The following is a 14,480-nucleotide window of genomic DNA, read 5'->3' as shown; positions in this document are numbered from 1 at the left end:
CAAAAGCTGAACTTAGAAACATTTTGCTAACTTATCATCCATAGAACTGGTGGACCAACATCGAGCCAAAGCAGTAGAATCGCTGGTCAGACTCAACCTGCAGGTTTGCCTTGCTGAAGGAGATCCGACTACCAGAAAAGCTTCCAAGGTTAGACGTAGAGGGCTTAATCAGGACAGACGCTAAGCAGCAACCAGTCAAGGCGTTCATGGGCACAGACCTAGCTGCTCTGAGATGTCTAGCCTTCCCAGGACCCGCTCTTCACCAACCCGCCGTCATTGAGCCCTGCATTAGATCCTGCTTTCAGTTTGCCCCGCCTGCTACTCACTCACTACTACTTTTCCTCCAGAAAAATCTTTAAGTCAGAAGGTAAACTTTCCACCGGCACAAACCTGGTTTCCTGGATCAGACCGACGCTCCATTGCAGTCGGCCTTAACTTTTGACTTTGTACAAGTCAAGCGCAACCAGGAAACAAAATGGTTATTTACTGGTAGGAGTAGTTTTGCTCCTTTAAGAAATTTCTGGATTCACATGCTGTGCATTATTCTGCCATCTAGTGGTTGGGTCTGGAAAATCCCTTTAAAGTCTCTTTCTCTCTTTTTTTTTCTCTTTCTTGTGTGCGTCGACCATTTGGGTCAGATGTATGCCCAGAAATCCTTCGACGCAGTTGAACTCTTCAGATTCACCCCACCAGCCTCTGGTCAACAGTATTCTCTTTAGTTGACCTTGTAAACACACCTCTACTGGTGGTGGTGGTGGGTGTGGGTGGGTCACACAGGAATCAAGAAAAGTCTTCAAGCTGCAAAACTACTGCTACCGGTATGTAAACATTTGTGTTTTGCAGTGTGAATCTTTTCTGGATTCACATGCTGTGCATTGATTACCAAGCGGTTTTCCTTCATGTGGGTTGGTTGGGTTCTTTTGTGTGCGCACTTGCAAACAAAAGTTTCATTACCCTTTGTCCCACGTCTGCCTCCCTGTTGATCTGAATGTCCATGAAGTTGAGTTTTGTGAAGGTATGTATCGATGACCATGTAGCAGCTGTGCAAAAGTCCTCGAACGCTGTGCTGAACAAGAAGGCGAGTTTTGCTCCTTTTTTCCTCGTTGAAGGTACCCTTTGAAGTTTGTCAGGGTTACTACCCGCCTTGTGACAATATTCCACTGTTTGTACTATCAACCTTGCAATTGTTCCTTTGATCACCAAACTCAAGTTCCATGTAGGCATTGGCACATTTCTTTGGGTTGCTACTTTCTTTACTCCTTTTACGATTTGGGGAAAAAAATACATTAAAAAGAATAAATGATAGAAAGCACAGCATTCACATGCAGGTTTTACAAATGCATACCTTAGTTTGGTCTCCTGTTTTTTTTCCTCCTGCTTGGTTTTTTGATAGTTTCCCCTTTTTTCCCCAGCCAGGTTTATTCCCACCAATGTGGCTAAAAGAAATATGGAAAAATGTATCAGCTCAAGCAACACAACAGGTGTACTTTAAATGTTGCGGTTCTAAACAGACTTCTCTGAATCTAGAATCAACTAAAACAGAAATAAATGCAAGTCACAATGAAACTGAAACAAACTAATAAACTAAAATACTGTTTGGCTGTGCCAGTTTTACTGTAGGTGTTAACTTGAGGCAAGTACAAAGCAGTCAAACTGCATATCACTGGAAACCTGAATAACAGTTGTGCATTTTCTATGGTTATTGATTGGTCACAGTGAGAAAACGGAGCAGATTCGAAGATCAAATTTACAATCCGAACATCAAAGTTCATAGGAAAAAAAAGTAAACTAATGCTTTATCCAAACTGAACTGGGGTCCTAGAAATCAAAATACCGACTTTTTTGCAGGCAAATCTTGTACACAAAAGACAAATATTTACTGAAAGTACCTCCTTTCCTAGATGACAAATGTTGACAGATAGCAAAGAGAGGCCCAACACAAACAACAATCCTACATTCTAAATATACTAGTTTATATAAAGCTGTTGGATGAGAAACTGCAGATTTTTCAGTGCAAAATGATTCCAATAGTAGGGGGGGCGCTAGAGGGCGCACTGCGGAATGGCTGACTGCTAAGTCAGCTCCGCCGGACGGGCGCGTTTCCTCGTACCCCTTGGCCCTAAATCCACCCCGGTTCCCGTACAAAACAGCGGAATGGACGGCTGAAGGTCCCAACTCCGCGATGTGTTGATGCCAGCCAGAAGTTATGCAGCACGCCGAAGAAATCTGCGAAAAACCTCCCGGCGCTGAAAGGCTGACCAAAATGGCGGCGCGCTGCCGTGGCGACCGCAGCTGAAACCGAGCGATGTCGCCCTCAGACGACCACAGGGCTATCCTCATCCCGGCGCGCAGACAGTGGGAAACGAGAGCTGGCGAAAATAGGGTATGATGTGCCTGTCCAGCGAGCGGATCTTGGAGCATACACTGTGCGTTCCACGGCAGCCAAAATGGCGGCGGCGGTGAAACGCAAGATCGGCGACCCTGCCCCGGACACTGCCGGCTCCCCGTTCTACAGCGCCAGCAAGTGAACAGGTACGGGAACGCTCCACAGCGCGGCTGAGGAGGCGACAAAAGGGAGAGAGGCGGCTGGGGGCTCACCGGGAGATGTGCGGTGGTGCGAGGCTTCCCATCACTACCGCGCGCCGTACCTGAAGGCGCGAACCAGACCCGCCATCACCCACGGGACCGCCTCACAAGGACAGGGTGTTACAGAGGCACGCAGCAATCCCCTCAGCATTTCCACTTTCTCAAGACAATCCTGTGAAGCACCATGCGCTACCCTGGGCCAGTATGGGGCTGAGTGGCCATTCAGATGAATAGATCATCAACGCAGGGGGCGGTTGGAGCGCAATTGCGACGCACACGGACAACGACCAAACCAGCAGCCCCACCGAGCCCGACAGTCGCTAGCCCAGCTGCGCCCACGGGCACCATGGGGAAGCCCGACAAACAGCAATCGAAACTGCCTTTTGAGGCGAAAAAGCAAACGGCGAAAACGGGAGCTGCTCAAGACGCCGACGGAGACCAGGTTCTGGGGGACGGCGCCGGCATGGAGGCAGTGCTGAGGGCTATCCATCAGAGCTTGCACGATATGAATAGCAAAATGGACAGTGTCGTGGCAAGGGTGGACTCTTTGTCAAGCAAACTGGAAAACCACGAGGAGAGACTGGTGGAGGCGGAGCAGAGGATCTCCTCGGTGGAGGATCACTCCAGAGACATCGCGAAAACACACAGCGCCATTCAAAAGACCCTGGAAACCCTGAAGGCGAAGGCGAAGGTGGAGGACCAGGAAGCGAGGTCCCGCCGCAACAACGTACGCATCTCGGGCCTGCCGGAATCCACCAACACAGGCAGGATGGAGACGTACGTGGAGAACATGCTGAAAGATATCTTCGGACCTGGAAGCTTCTCTGACGTCTTCCTGGTCGAACGAGCACATCGCTCCCTGGCCCCCACTCCGAAACCGGGGCTACGCCTCGGATAATCATCGCCAGAGTGCTCAACTACAGGGACAGGGACACTATACTTCGAATGGCGAGGGAAAAGGGCGCCATTACCCACCAGGGCAACTCGCTGGAGTTCTTCCCAGACCACACCATGGCGGTACAGCAGGCAAGGAAGGAGTTTGCTCCAGTGAAGAAGAAACTTCGAGAGCTGGAAATTGGATACGCGATGCTGTACCCAGCAAAACTTAAAATCCTAACGGATGGCAAGCCGGTGGTTCTCACCACGGTCCAAGCCGCGCAGGATTACGTCAAGAACCTCACCAAACGTCGGAAAAATCAGGAGTCTGCGGCCAGAATGAGCGACAACGACTGACGACGCAAAGGCTGCCATGTGCGCAACACTGGATTGCTTCTTCGACATTGGCAGCGGGCGACGGACACTTCTAATTAAGTGCATCTACACGTTGAGCTCCACGAGACTGAGGACGTCGCTGCTGACGAACTGTGGAGGGGAGACGCTATCGGCAGTATCGCAGTGAGTACACTTGGGGAGTGTTGTAGCAGAACCCGCACACGAGCTCTGGGTCTCAACTGACTAAAGACATGTGGCCGGCAGGCTGTACTGACTGCACTATTACTGCGAAACCCTGAGACACTAACTACGAGGGTGTGCGACACTGCCTACATGGGTTCTGAAACCTCGGAGGGAAACTGAGGAGATATCGCTGATCATGATATCATTGCGGGAGGTTGGAGGCGGGATGGGGGGACTAGGGGGTAATTATTGACATTGTCATTATCTAGAACTCGCGCTCGTCCACATCCACTATGTGGGTGGAGATGTGTGCTTCGGGCGGCACCCCCAGGAGGGTGTTCCCCACAACAAGTTCAATCACAGTTCTGAAGTTCGGGGGGGAATGGCTTTGGCAAAGTTTGGGCGCTAAAGTGGGAGGCGGGGGGTTGGGGGAGCGGAGTAGAGTTTATATGTTTGCACTGTGTCTGAGAAGCATTGCGACCTCTTTTGTTGCCTGTAGTACATATGCTGAAGATGCGCTGTTTCACAGGTGGCCACATAGATCACGCGACGCACAATTTCACCTGACCACGTGTTAATGGCACGCTCTGACACACTCAATTTCATCACATGAAATGTCAGGGGACTGGGGAACCCGAAAAAGAAACGGCAAATGTTTGCGTACTTTGACAGACTTAAGGTAGATGTGGCATTTCTACAAGAAACACACATGGCACCCACTTCCACATCCAAGCTGGGCTCCAAATGGGCAGAATCCGCCACAGGCGCATACTACTCGACGTACTCCCGAGGCGTCAGTATTTTGATCAAGAAAGGTACACACTTCAAAATCAAAGACACGTACACTGACACAGGGGGGCGATATGTTGTAGTGGTGGGCGAGACGAGACACCAAAAACTAGCCCTTGTGAATGTGTATGGCCCGAATGTGGATGATGCAGGTTTTTTTGAAAGGTTATGGCACACTATAGCGGATGTACAAGCGGACAATGTCATCTGGGGGGGGGATTTTAACGTAACACTCAGAGACGGGCTCGACAGAGCGACACACACACTTGAGCAACATACCAAGGCGAGGGAAATGCTGCTGGGCGCAATGTCTAATTTGCATGTGAGTGACTTGTGGAGGTTACTGCACCCGGGGGAACAGGTTGCCACGCACATAAACGCTGCAAATAGGAGCTGGTCCAGGTTAGACTTTTGGCTGGCCACACAGGATGTCCTTACATGGGTGGAACAGATAACACATCTCCCTAGAACACTATCAGACCACGGTCCTGTACTCCTGAGGTTACGGATCCCACACTATGTCCCGCCGCCCTACACCTGGCGCTTTAACGCACAGGCCCTGCGTGATCCACTGTATGTCGACACGGTCCAGAAGGCGATCACCGACTACTTTGATTTGAATGCCCCCACCACGGAGGACCCGTGCCTCCTGTGGGAAGCGTTTAAAGCAACGATACGGGGCGTGTGCATTAACACGTCCGCTGGCATACTAAAGATATTCTTCACCAACTAAAAAGAAGGGAGGAGACGCTTCGAGACCTCGTACAGAGATACACAAACACTGGGGACACGGCACTACTAAGTGGCATTCAGACACTACTGTTGGAATATAACACATTTGCTGATGACAAACTTAAATACATCTTCAAGAGAACAACGGCCAGGAGATATGGGGAAGGGGGCAGACCGGGCAGGGCACTAGCAGAAAAGATTTGCTCGGGGAGGGCGCCACAACATATAGCGACTATACATACCAAACAGGGTACACGTGCACACGACATGCCGACCATTATGGGTGAATTCAGAGACACCTATGGGGCACTATATGAGGCCAGAGCTCAAATATCTCGGGAGGAGATTTTGGAATACATGGCTGACGTTGAGATCGCCTGGCTGGCTGACGGACACAGGGAATATTTAGCAAGGCCTCTCACGACACAAGAAGTCATAGACACTATCAAAAGACTCCCTAATGGCAAAGCGCCGGGCCCGGACGGCTTCGTCATAGAATTTTACAAAACGTACGCAGACACGCTAGCACCTCATCTGGTGAATCTGTACGAGGCCGCGCATGAAGCCCAAACACTGCCACCATCCATGAGAGAAGCGTTGATCGTCGCTCTACTGAAACCGGGCAAAGACGAAGAACACTGCGACTCATACCGCCCCCTCTCCCTGATAAACATAGACACCAAGATATTAGCTAGCATCCTAGCGGACCGACTGAAGCCACTAATGCCGATGTTAATAAGGCCAGACCAGGCGGGTTTCATTCCGGACCGATCGACCACGCACAACACTCGCACCCTTTTTGCACTGGCACACTACTTGGCCCCAGATATCAAATCGGTTGCTGTATTATTGGATGCGGCAAAGGCATTTGATACGATTGACTGGCCGTTCCTTCACGCAGTCCTAATCCGGATGGGGTTCCCCCCATTATTCATCGGCTGGATCACAATGCTATACCTCGGGCCTGTCAGCCCGCATACTGGTAAACAAGCATCTGCCGTCCCCTATACCCATCGAGCGAGGCACTAGACAAGGGTGTCCTCGATCGCCAATGCTGTTCGCCCTTATACTGGAACCCTTGGCTTGTAAAATAAGACAGCACCACCACTATTCAGCTATTCAATTACCTACGCGACCCATACACATAGCCTTATATGCAGATGACATGGTCCTATACGTGAAAAACCCGGAGACAAATCTTAACCCACTGCTCAGGGAATACATTAAATTCGGCCAATACTCGGGTCTCCACATCAATTGGAGCAAATCCCTCATACTCCCACTGACGGACGGTACCCGGCCCACAGCGCTGGATTACCCCCTGGAATGGCAGGAGGAACCGACAAAATATTTAGGCGTTTGGTTCCACAGAGACCCGGAGTTGGTCATCCGCACCAACTACGGGAGGGCCGTCTCCACGCTAGAAGATAAGGTCAAAAGATGGATAGAACTACCGCTCTCACTGGCAGACAGACTTGCCATTGTGAAGATGGTGCTCCTGCCCAAATTCTTATATCTCTTCAATAATATACCTATTAAGCCACCGGCTGAGGTGTTTCGCAACATTAAATCTCTCATGCTCTCCTTAATATGGGCGGGGAAACAGGCTAGATTGGACCTGCAGACTCTGACTCTCCCATACGCTAAAGGGGGCTTCAAGGTGCCAGATATTTACCTGTACTACCAGTGCGCTCAGGCGCAATTCGCGCACTATTGGTTTCACGAGATTCCTTTTTTAACGCACGTAGCAGTAGAGCATGGAGATGCTGATCCCATCCCACTAACAAGTATATTAACGCACAAACGTCCCAGGTTGCACGATCATGACATCAACCCAGTAAACACCACGATAGAAGCGTGGAGGACACTGAGTAGGATGGCGCGTTGCACACCAATCTACGCACCAACACTCCCCTTGGCACACCATCCGGCACTATCTGTCACACAAGAACAGGTGGGAATGGACCTTCTTAAACGCGCTGGCATAGACACCCTAGGGGATCTATATAGAGATGGGCAGTTCGTAACACTGAACCAACTGACATACATCCAGAATCCAACTCTGTTGTTTAGTTTCAACTATTACAGATTACAGAGGGCGGTGAGGGAGCATTTCGTGACTTTCCCAGCAGAACCACAAGCACTCGCACCACTGACACTCGTGCTCAACACCCCCTCAGCGTCACACTTGGTGTCCCGACTATACCGCAGCGCGCAAGCTAGCAATGGGGGTAACACTACCAGAGCCAGGGTGAAATGGAACGCAGCACTGGGGGATGACCTCACGGAAGAGGAATGGGAGGCCTCCTGCATACTAACGGGTATGCTGACACCAAACGGGAATCTCAGACTAATTCATTACAAATATTTGCACCACATGTACCACACGGCTGCACAGATATGGTCTGAGGGACAACTCTAACTGCACTAGGTGCGGACAGGAACATGCAGATTTCATTCACTTGGCGTGGCGCTGCGATGCGGTGGCACAATACTGGGATCAGGTGGTGCGGACGCTCAACACTATATTGGGGGCACAATTGCCGTGTACAGCTAAAGTCTGTCTCCTGGGATTAGTGCCGCAATTGAGAGCGAGACGACGTAAACTTTGTGTGATTGCACTACTGATGGCGAAGAGGAGAATATCCTTACACTGGAACAGTAAGCGGAAACCTAAAGTGAAAAATTGGCTAGAGGACTTGACCTACTGTAGAGACACTTTAATCACATATGAGGAAGAGTTGCCTATGGGGTCCCGCCCCAGAGACTTCTGGGAACCATTTCAACAGTATCTGGTGTCAGTGGCCACTGACAATGACGCGTGCTGAGCGCTCAACTGCTACAGGATGTTTGCCACTCTGTGATACAATTGGCGGGGCGGTGAGGGAGGGAGAATGTTGTGACACAGTGCTTCGAGTTTTTTAGGGGGTTATTACTTTGTTGTTTACATCATCCTCCCTAGGTTCTGGGGGCTTTGGTTGAAAATACTGAAAATGTAAGACTGACCGGGCGTATACACTATACGGATGCATTGTCAAAAAAGACCGAGACTACACTGACACCGAGCACGCGCCGCCGGACCTATGGTTGTCGGCTGATGGGCTGTGTATGGATAAGTCTTTGATTTAATCTTGCGTACTATGCATAGCCGGCCTTCTCAGGTTGTAGGCGATATTGATTGTACTATTTCTATGACAATGTGCAATAAATGTCTTACCCAAAAAAAAAAATGATTCCAATAGTACATTTGAAAAGGGCCTCCATGAGCAACACGTGCCCTGGCGCTCAAATCCCACTGTGGTAGATTATTTAGTATGGCAGTTACCAAATCTCTAATTTAGGCAACACTTACTTTTGGGCTCCTCCGTTTCCATCGTCATTGTCTGAGGAAGAGGATGTTGAATTATTTGGAAAATATGTTGCATCAACGTGATTAGGGCTTCCGCTTCGAGCTGGGTTAATTGGAGATGCCCGCTCATACAATGGTGTATGTTTTCCTTCATTGGGAATGTTACTGTAGTTGTTCTGGTCAGCCAGATTTTTTCCACCCGTTGCATCCAAGATAATGGCAGGCTCTGAAGGACCGTATGGGTACAGACCGTGACCCAATGCACCACCATGATGGGTCTGAAATACAAGCAGATGAGAGGGGTATTTAAAACCTACATGGATCAGGCATTTTCAAAACTTCGCTTTCCAGTGAGGTGAACGCCATTTGCTTTTGTTCATTCTGCCCACTAACGTTAGAGGGTGTATTACAAGACTTTAATTATCCATAATCAAAAACACATTGAGAAAACTTCATATTGGGCAAAGACCATAGAAAGAGAAACTTGGCCTAGTCTCAATGATAATCAAAATAGATTTCCTATTAATGGTCTCAAACAAAAGCTCAAAAAATGTAAATTCAGTTTCTGATAAGCTTCACAATAATTCACTACGGTGTTAAATAAAAATAAATGAGGATGGTAAGGAAAAAACATTACATTGCTATATATCTTTTCTCCAACTCCTTCCCTCACTCTATAACAATTGTTTTATTTCCACAAAACAATGCTATTTCTGATATTCTGTAAATTATTTAAATCTCTATATATGGAGATTGTAGAAAAGAAAGTAGTTACTTACCTGTAACTACAGGTATCCAGTAATGGTATCTTTCATAGATTCACAAGCTTGAATCATTCCACGTTGTCAAGAGGTGAGTCCCCGGTACATATATAATGGTAATGTCACAGACATACAAGGTAACAGGCCGGAGTCCTTATATAAAAAGGACCAAACTTAAGATGACAACGAATCAACTGACACCACCCTCTAGAACCTTCCTGGAAAGAGCTCTAGTCCCTCAGATTTTCGTAAGCACTGTGCGTAAGCAGAGGTATAAATGAGAGCATAAAGTAAGCCCTTCCAAGTGAGTGTGGCGGGGTCGCATGTTAATCTATAAAAGATACCAGTACTGGATAACTGTAGTTACGGGTAAGTAACTCATTTCTTGTCCAGTATTAGGGTATCTTTCATAGATTCACATAGATTCACATGTTTGAATCAGAATAAATAGCATTAATGAGATGAGCACATTTTGTCATATACATGAGCCATACATAATCGAATAGTTAATAACTATTTCATGAGGTTAAAATACAACAACTTACATGCAAATAATTCAATTATGCATATTATTACAAAACAGCCATAACATAGACTTCAATATTGGCATAATTAATCACAAATAACAGAGAAATATGCATTAGAAAGGTTGGTGGGATGGAAGGAAGGCTCACCTTACTGAAATCGATGTCTGAGCACAGCCTGTTCCCACCGCAGCATCCTTCATCAATTCGGAATCCAAGCAATAATGCCTGGGAAATGTATGTGGCGTTTTCCAGGTTGCTATTCTACAAATGTCTGCTAGGGGCACGTCAGCAAACAATGCAATGGATGCTGAAATTGCCCTAGTTAAGTGGGCACGAACTCTTGAATGCAGAAGTTGACCAGCCTGCTGGTGACAAAACAATTGGTTCATTAAGATGGAAGTCTGAAGGGACTTTAGGTACACATTTTGGGTTAGTACGAAGGAACACTCTGTTGTTCCTAAATTGAATGAAAGGTTTCTTTATCGTGGAAGCTTGGAGTTAGCTAACTCTTCTTGCAGATCCAAGGGCCAAACAAAGAGCAGTTTTCGAAGAAAGAAATTTTAAGTCGGCTCTATGTATTGGCTCAAACAGGTGCTTCAAAAGGTAAGTACCAAGTTAAGTTGCCACGGTGGAGGTGGAGATTTTACAAAAGGAAACGCCCTGAAAAGACCTTTAAGAATTTGTTTAATCAGTCTTTTTGACCGCAAAGAAGAACCTTTGGAAGATCTTCGAAAATGGGAAATTGCAGCCAAGTGAACCTTGATCGAGGTATGAACCAGACCTGAATTCGCTATGTGGAGGAGATATGGTAAGACTTCCTCAGGAGATGATTTGAAGGGATGCACATTAGCAGATTCACACTTTCCTTTTCTTTAGAACCCTGGGAAGGAGAGGAATTGGTAGAAAGGTGTAGGCAAATACGCTGGACCAAGCTATTGAAAACGCATTCCCCAGAGATCCCTGCTGGGGAAGCCTGCTTGCTAAGTGTTGGCATTTGGCATTGCAGCTCGAGGCTAACAGGTCTATTGCTGGTTCGCCCCACTGCAAGAACATTTTGTACCGGGTATTTTGGTTCAACTCCCACTCGTGGCAGGTTGTCCCTAACCTGCTTAGAGAATCCGCTATTACATTTTCTTTTCCTGGAACGTACTCTGCTCTCAACAAGATTCTGTGTTGAATTGTCCAGTTCCAAAACTGTTGAGATTCGTGGGAGAGGGAGAGAGATCGAGTTCCTCCCTGTTTGTTTAGGTAGTGCATTGTCGTAGTATTGTCTGTCCTGACAAGCCCTAGTGAACTTCAAATCCTGGATGAGAATGCCTGGAAAGCTAGAAAAACTGCTCTTAGCTCTAAGAGATTTACGTGTAGACTCCGCTGAGAAAGTGGCCACTTGCCACTTATTTGAAGTTCCTGTAGGAAGGCTCCCCAACCTTCCAGAGAAGCGTCTGTGGTTATCACCAGAGGAGAGGCTTGAGGAAGGAAAGGTAATCCCTGAGACAGATGATGAGGATGAGGATGAGTCCACCAAGTTAGACAGGCTACTATTTGTGGAGTCACCTGGATAATGTCGTTGAAAGTCCCATCCACCTGAATCCACTGTGTGATCAAGGCTTCTTGAAGAGGATGCATGTGCAGACGGCAATGTGCAATCAGAAGAATGCAAGAAGACATCATGTCTAACAGAGATTTGTACAGGCACACCAAAAGACTTCCTTCTTCGTATGCGGTTTGTCAAGGTCCGGAGTTTTCGTTGTCTTTCCTTCGTTGGATGGGCCCTCTCCAGAACCGTATCCAGGATAGCTCCCAGGAACATTAGGTGTCGAGAAGGCTGCAGGACTGATTTCTCTGGGTTTAGTGTGGGACCCAACTTGCTGAAAAGCTGCAAACAGGCTTTGAAATCAATCAATCAATCAATCAGTGACACTTGTAAAGCGCGCTACATACCCGTAGGGTCTCAAGGCGCTGGGGGGGGGGGGTGAGGGGGGAGGTGCCGCTACTGCTCGAACAGCCAGGTCTTCAGCTTCTTCCTGAAGGAGAGGTGGTCTTGGGTCAGGCGCAGGTCGGTCGGGAGGGAGTTCCAGGTCTTGGCGGCCAGGTAGGAGAAGGACCTTCCTCCTGTAGTCGCTCTTCGGATGCGGGGGACGGCGGCGAGGGCGTGGTTGGCTGATCGGAGGTGGCGTTTGGGAGCGTAGAAGTTGACTCGGCTGTTGAGGTAGCTCGGGCCTTGGTCGTGTAGGGCTTTGTGTGCGTGTGTGAGGAGGCGGAAGGTGATTCTTTTGTGGACGGGGAGCCAGTGAAGGTCTCTCAGATGTCCGGAGATGTGGCTGGTTCGTGGGATGTCGAGGATGAGTCTGGCTGAGGCGTTCTGGATCCGCTGGAGTCTCTTCTGGAGCTTGGCGGTGGTACAGGCGTAGAGGGCGTTGCCGTAGTCCAGTCGGCTGGTGACGAGGGCCTGGGTGACGGTCTTCCTGGTCTCGGTGGGGATCCACCAGAAGATCTTCCGTAGCATGCGTAGGATGTTGAAGCACGCCGAGGAGACGTTGTTGACTTGCCTGGTCATGGAGAGGGAGGAGTCCAGGAGGAAGCCCAGGTTGCGTGCATGGTCTGTCGGTTTGGGTGCGGTGCCCAGGGCGGGAGGCCACCAGGAGTCGTCCCAGGCGGAGGGTGAGGAGCCCAGGATGAGGACCTCCGTCTTGTCCGAGTTCAGTTTCAGGCGGCTGGTCGTCATCCACTCGGCTACCTCTTTCATCCCTTCGTGCAGGTTGGATCTGGCGGCGGCGGGGTCGTTGGTCAGGGAGAGGATCAGTTGGGTGTCGTCGGCGTAGGAGATTATGCTGAGGTTGTGTTTGCGTACGATGGCCGCGAGGGGGCTCATGTAGACGTTGAAGAGGGTGGGGCTCAGAGATGATCCTTGAGGGACGCCGCAGGTGACTTCGGAGGCCTCTGACTTGTACGGTGGTAGGCGGACTCTCTGTGTTCTTCCGTCGAGGAAGGAGATGATCCAGTCCAGCGCCTTGTCCTGGATTCCGATGTTGCTGAGGCGCCGTACTAGGGTGCGGTGGCAGACCGTGTCGAATGCCGCAGAGAGGTCTAGTAGGATGAGGGCCGCTGTTTCTCCATTGTCCATCAGGGCTCGGATGTCATCGGTGGCGGCGATGAGGGCGGTCTCGGTGCTGTGATTGGCTCGGAAGCCGGACTGTGAGGGGTCGAGGGATCCGTTCGTCTCGAGGAAGGCGGCCATCTGCTTGTTGACGGTCTTCTCGATGACTTTGGCTGGAAACGGGAGGAGCGAGATGGGGCGGTAATTCTTGAGGTCGGTGGGGTCCGCTGTTGGTTTCTTGAGTAGAGCGCTGAGTTTGGCGTGTTTCCAGCTCTCAGGGAAGATGGTGGTGTCGAAGGATGTGTTGATGATGTCTCGCAGGTGGGGTGCGATGACAGCGTCGGCCTTGTTGAAGACGTGGTGAGGGCAGGGGTCGGTCGGTGATCCGGAGTGGATGGAGTTCATCGTGCGGATGGTGTCTTCGGTGCTGATCGGGGTCCAGGCGTGGAGGGTGGTGGTGGGGGGTGGTTGTTCGGTCATGGTGTGCGTTGGTTGGTTGTTGAAGCTGTTATGTATGTCCGCGATCTTGTTGTGGAAGTATGAGGCGAGGGAGTTGCAGAGGTCTTGCGATGGGGTGATGTCGTTGTTTCCTGCGCTGGGGTTGGAAAGCTCTTTCACGATGTTGAAGAGTTCCTTGCAGTTGTGTGCGTTGTTGTCCAACCGGTCCTTGAATGCTGTTTTCTTGGCGGCGCAGATCAGCTGGTGGTGTTTCCGGGTGGCAAGTTTGAAGGAGGTCCTGTTGTCCGGTGTCGGTTCCCTTCTCCAGACTTTCTCGAGGGCTCTGCAGTTCTTCTTGGAGCTCTTGAGTTCGTCGGTGAACCATGGGGCCTTCTTGCTGCCGGGTCTGCTAGGCGGGGTCCTCAGTGGGGCGAGTTCGTCCGCGCAGTTGCTGATCCACTTCGTGAGGTTGTCGGCGGCTTGGCTGGGGTTCGCTGAGCTGGCAGGAGGGTGCTGGTTCAGGGAGGTGGCGAGCTGGTCTGCTGTGATCTTGTTCCAGCTTCTGCGGGCTGCCTGTTGCTGGTGTTGGTGGGTCGTCGTTCTCTTGAAGGTGAAGTGGACGCAGCTGTGGTCCGTCCATTGAAGCTCTGTGGCGTGGCTGAAGTCTATGTCTGTGCTGGATGAGAAGACTGCGTCGAGTGTGTGTCCGGCGAGGTGGGTGGGGGTGGACACCAGTTGCTTGAGTCCCAGGTTGGCGAGGTTGTCGAGCAGGGTGCTGGTGTTGCGGTCGTTGTTGTTCTCCAGAT

General features: G+C 49.8%; 1 protein-coding gene across 2 annotated transcripts in view; it reads right to left on the bottom strand.

Moving 5' to 3' along the window:
* The window catches only part of FAM120A (family with sequence similarity 120 member A), a 453,805-nt gene that overhangs the window by 225,335 nt on the left and 213,990 nt on the right, over positions 1-14,480 (bottom strand). For both annotated transcript variants that reach the window (XM_086939166.1, XM_086939165.1), the window contains exons 7-8: positions 8,855-9,129; positions 1,346-1,436 (exon numbers count right to left, since the gene is read on the bottom strand). In XM_086939166.1, the coding sequence (XP_086795292.1) occupies positions 1,346-1,436; positions 8,855-9,129 (366 nt within the window). The remainder of the gene's footprint in view (positions 1-1,345; positions 1,437-8,854; positions 9,130-14,480) is intronic.

This window comes from Lissotriton vulgaris, chromosome 9 (genome assembly GCF_964263255.1).
Source record: "Lissotriton vulgaris chromosome 9, aLisVul1.2, whole genome shotgun sequence".
NCBI lineage: Eukaryota > Metazoa > Chordata > Amphibia > Caudata > Salamandridae > Lissotriton > Lissotriton vulgaris.
Note: the sequence above shows the minus strand (reverse complement) of the source record. Positions and strands in the feature narration are given on the sequence as shown.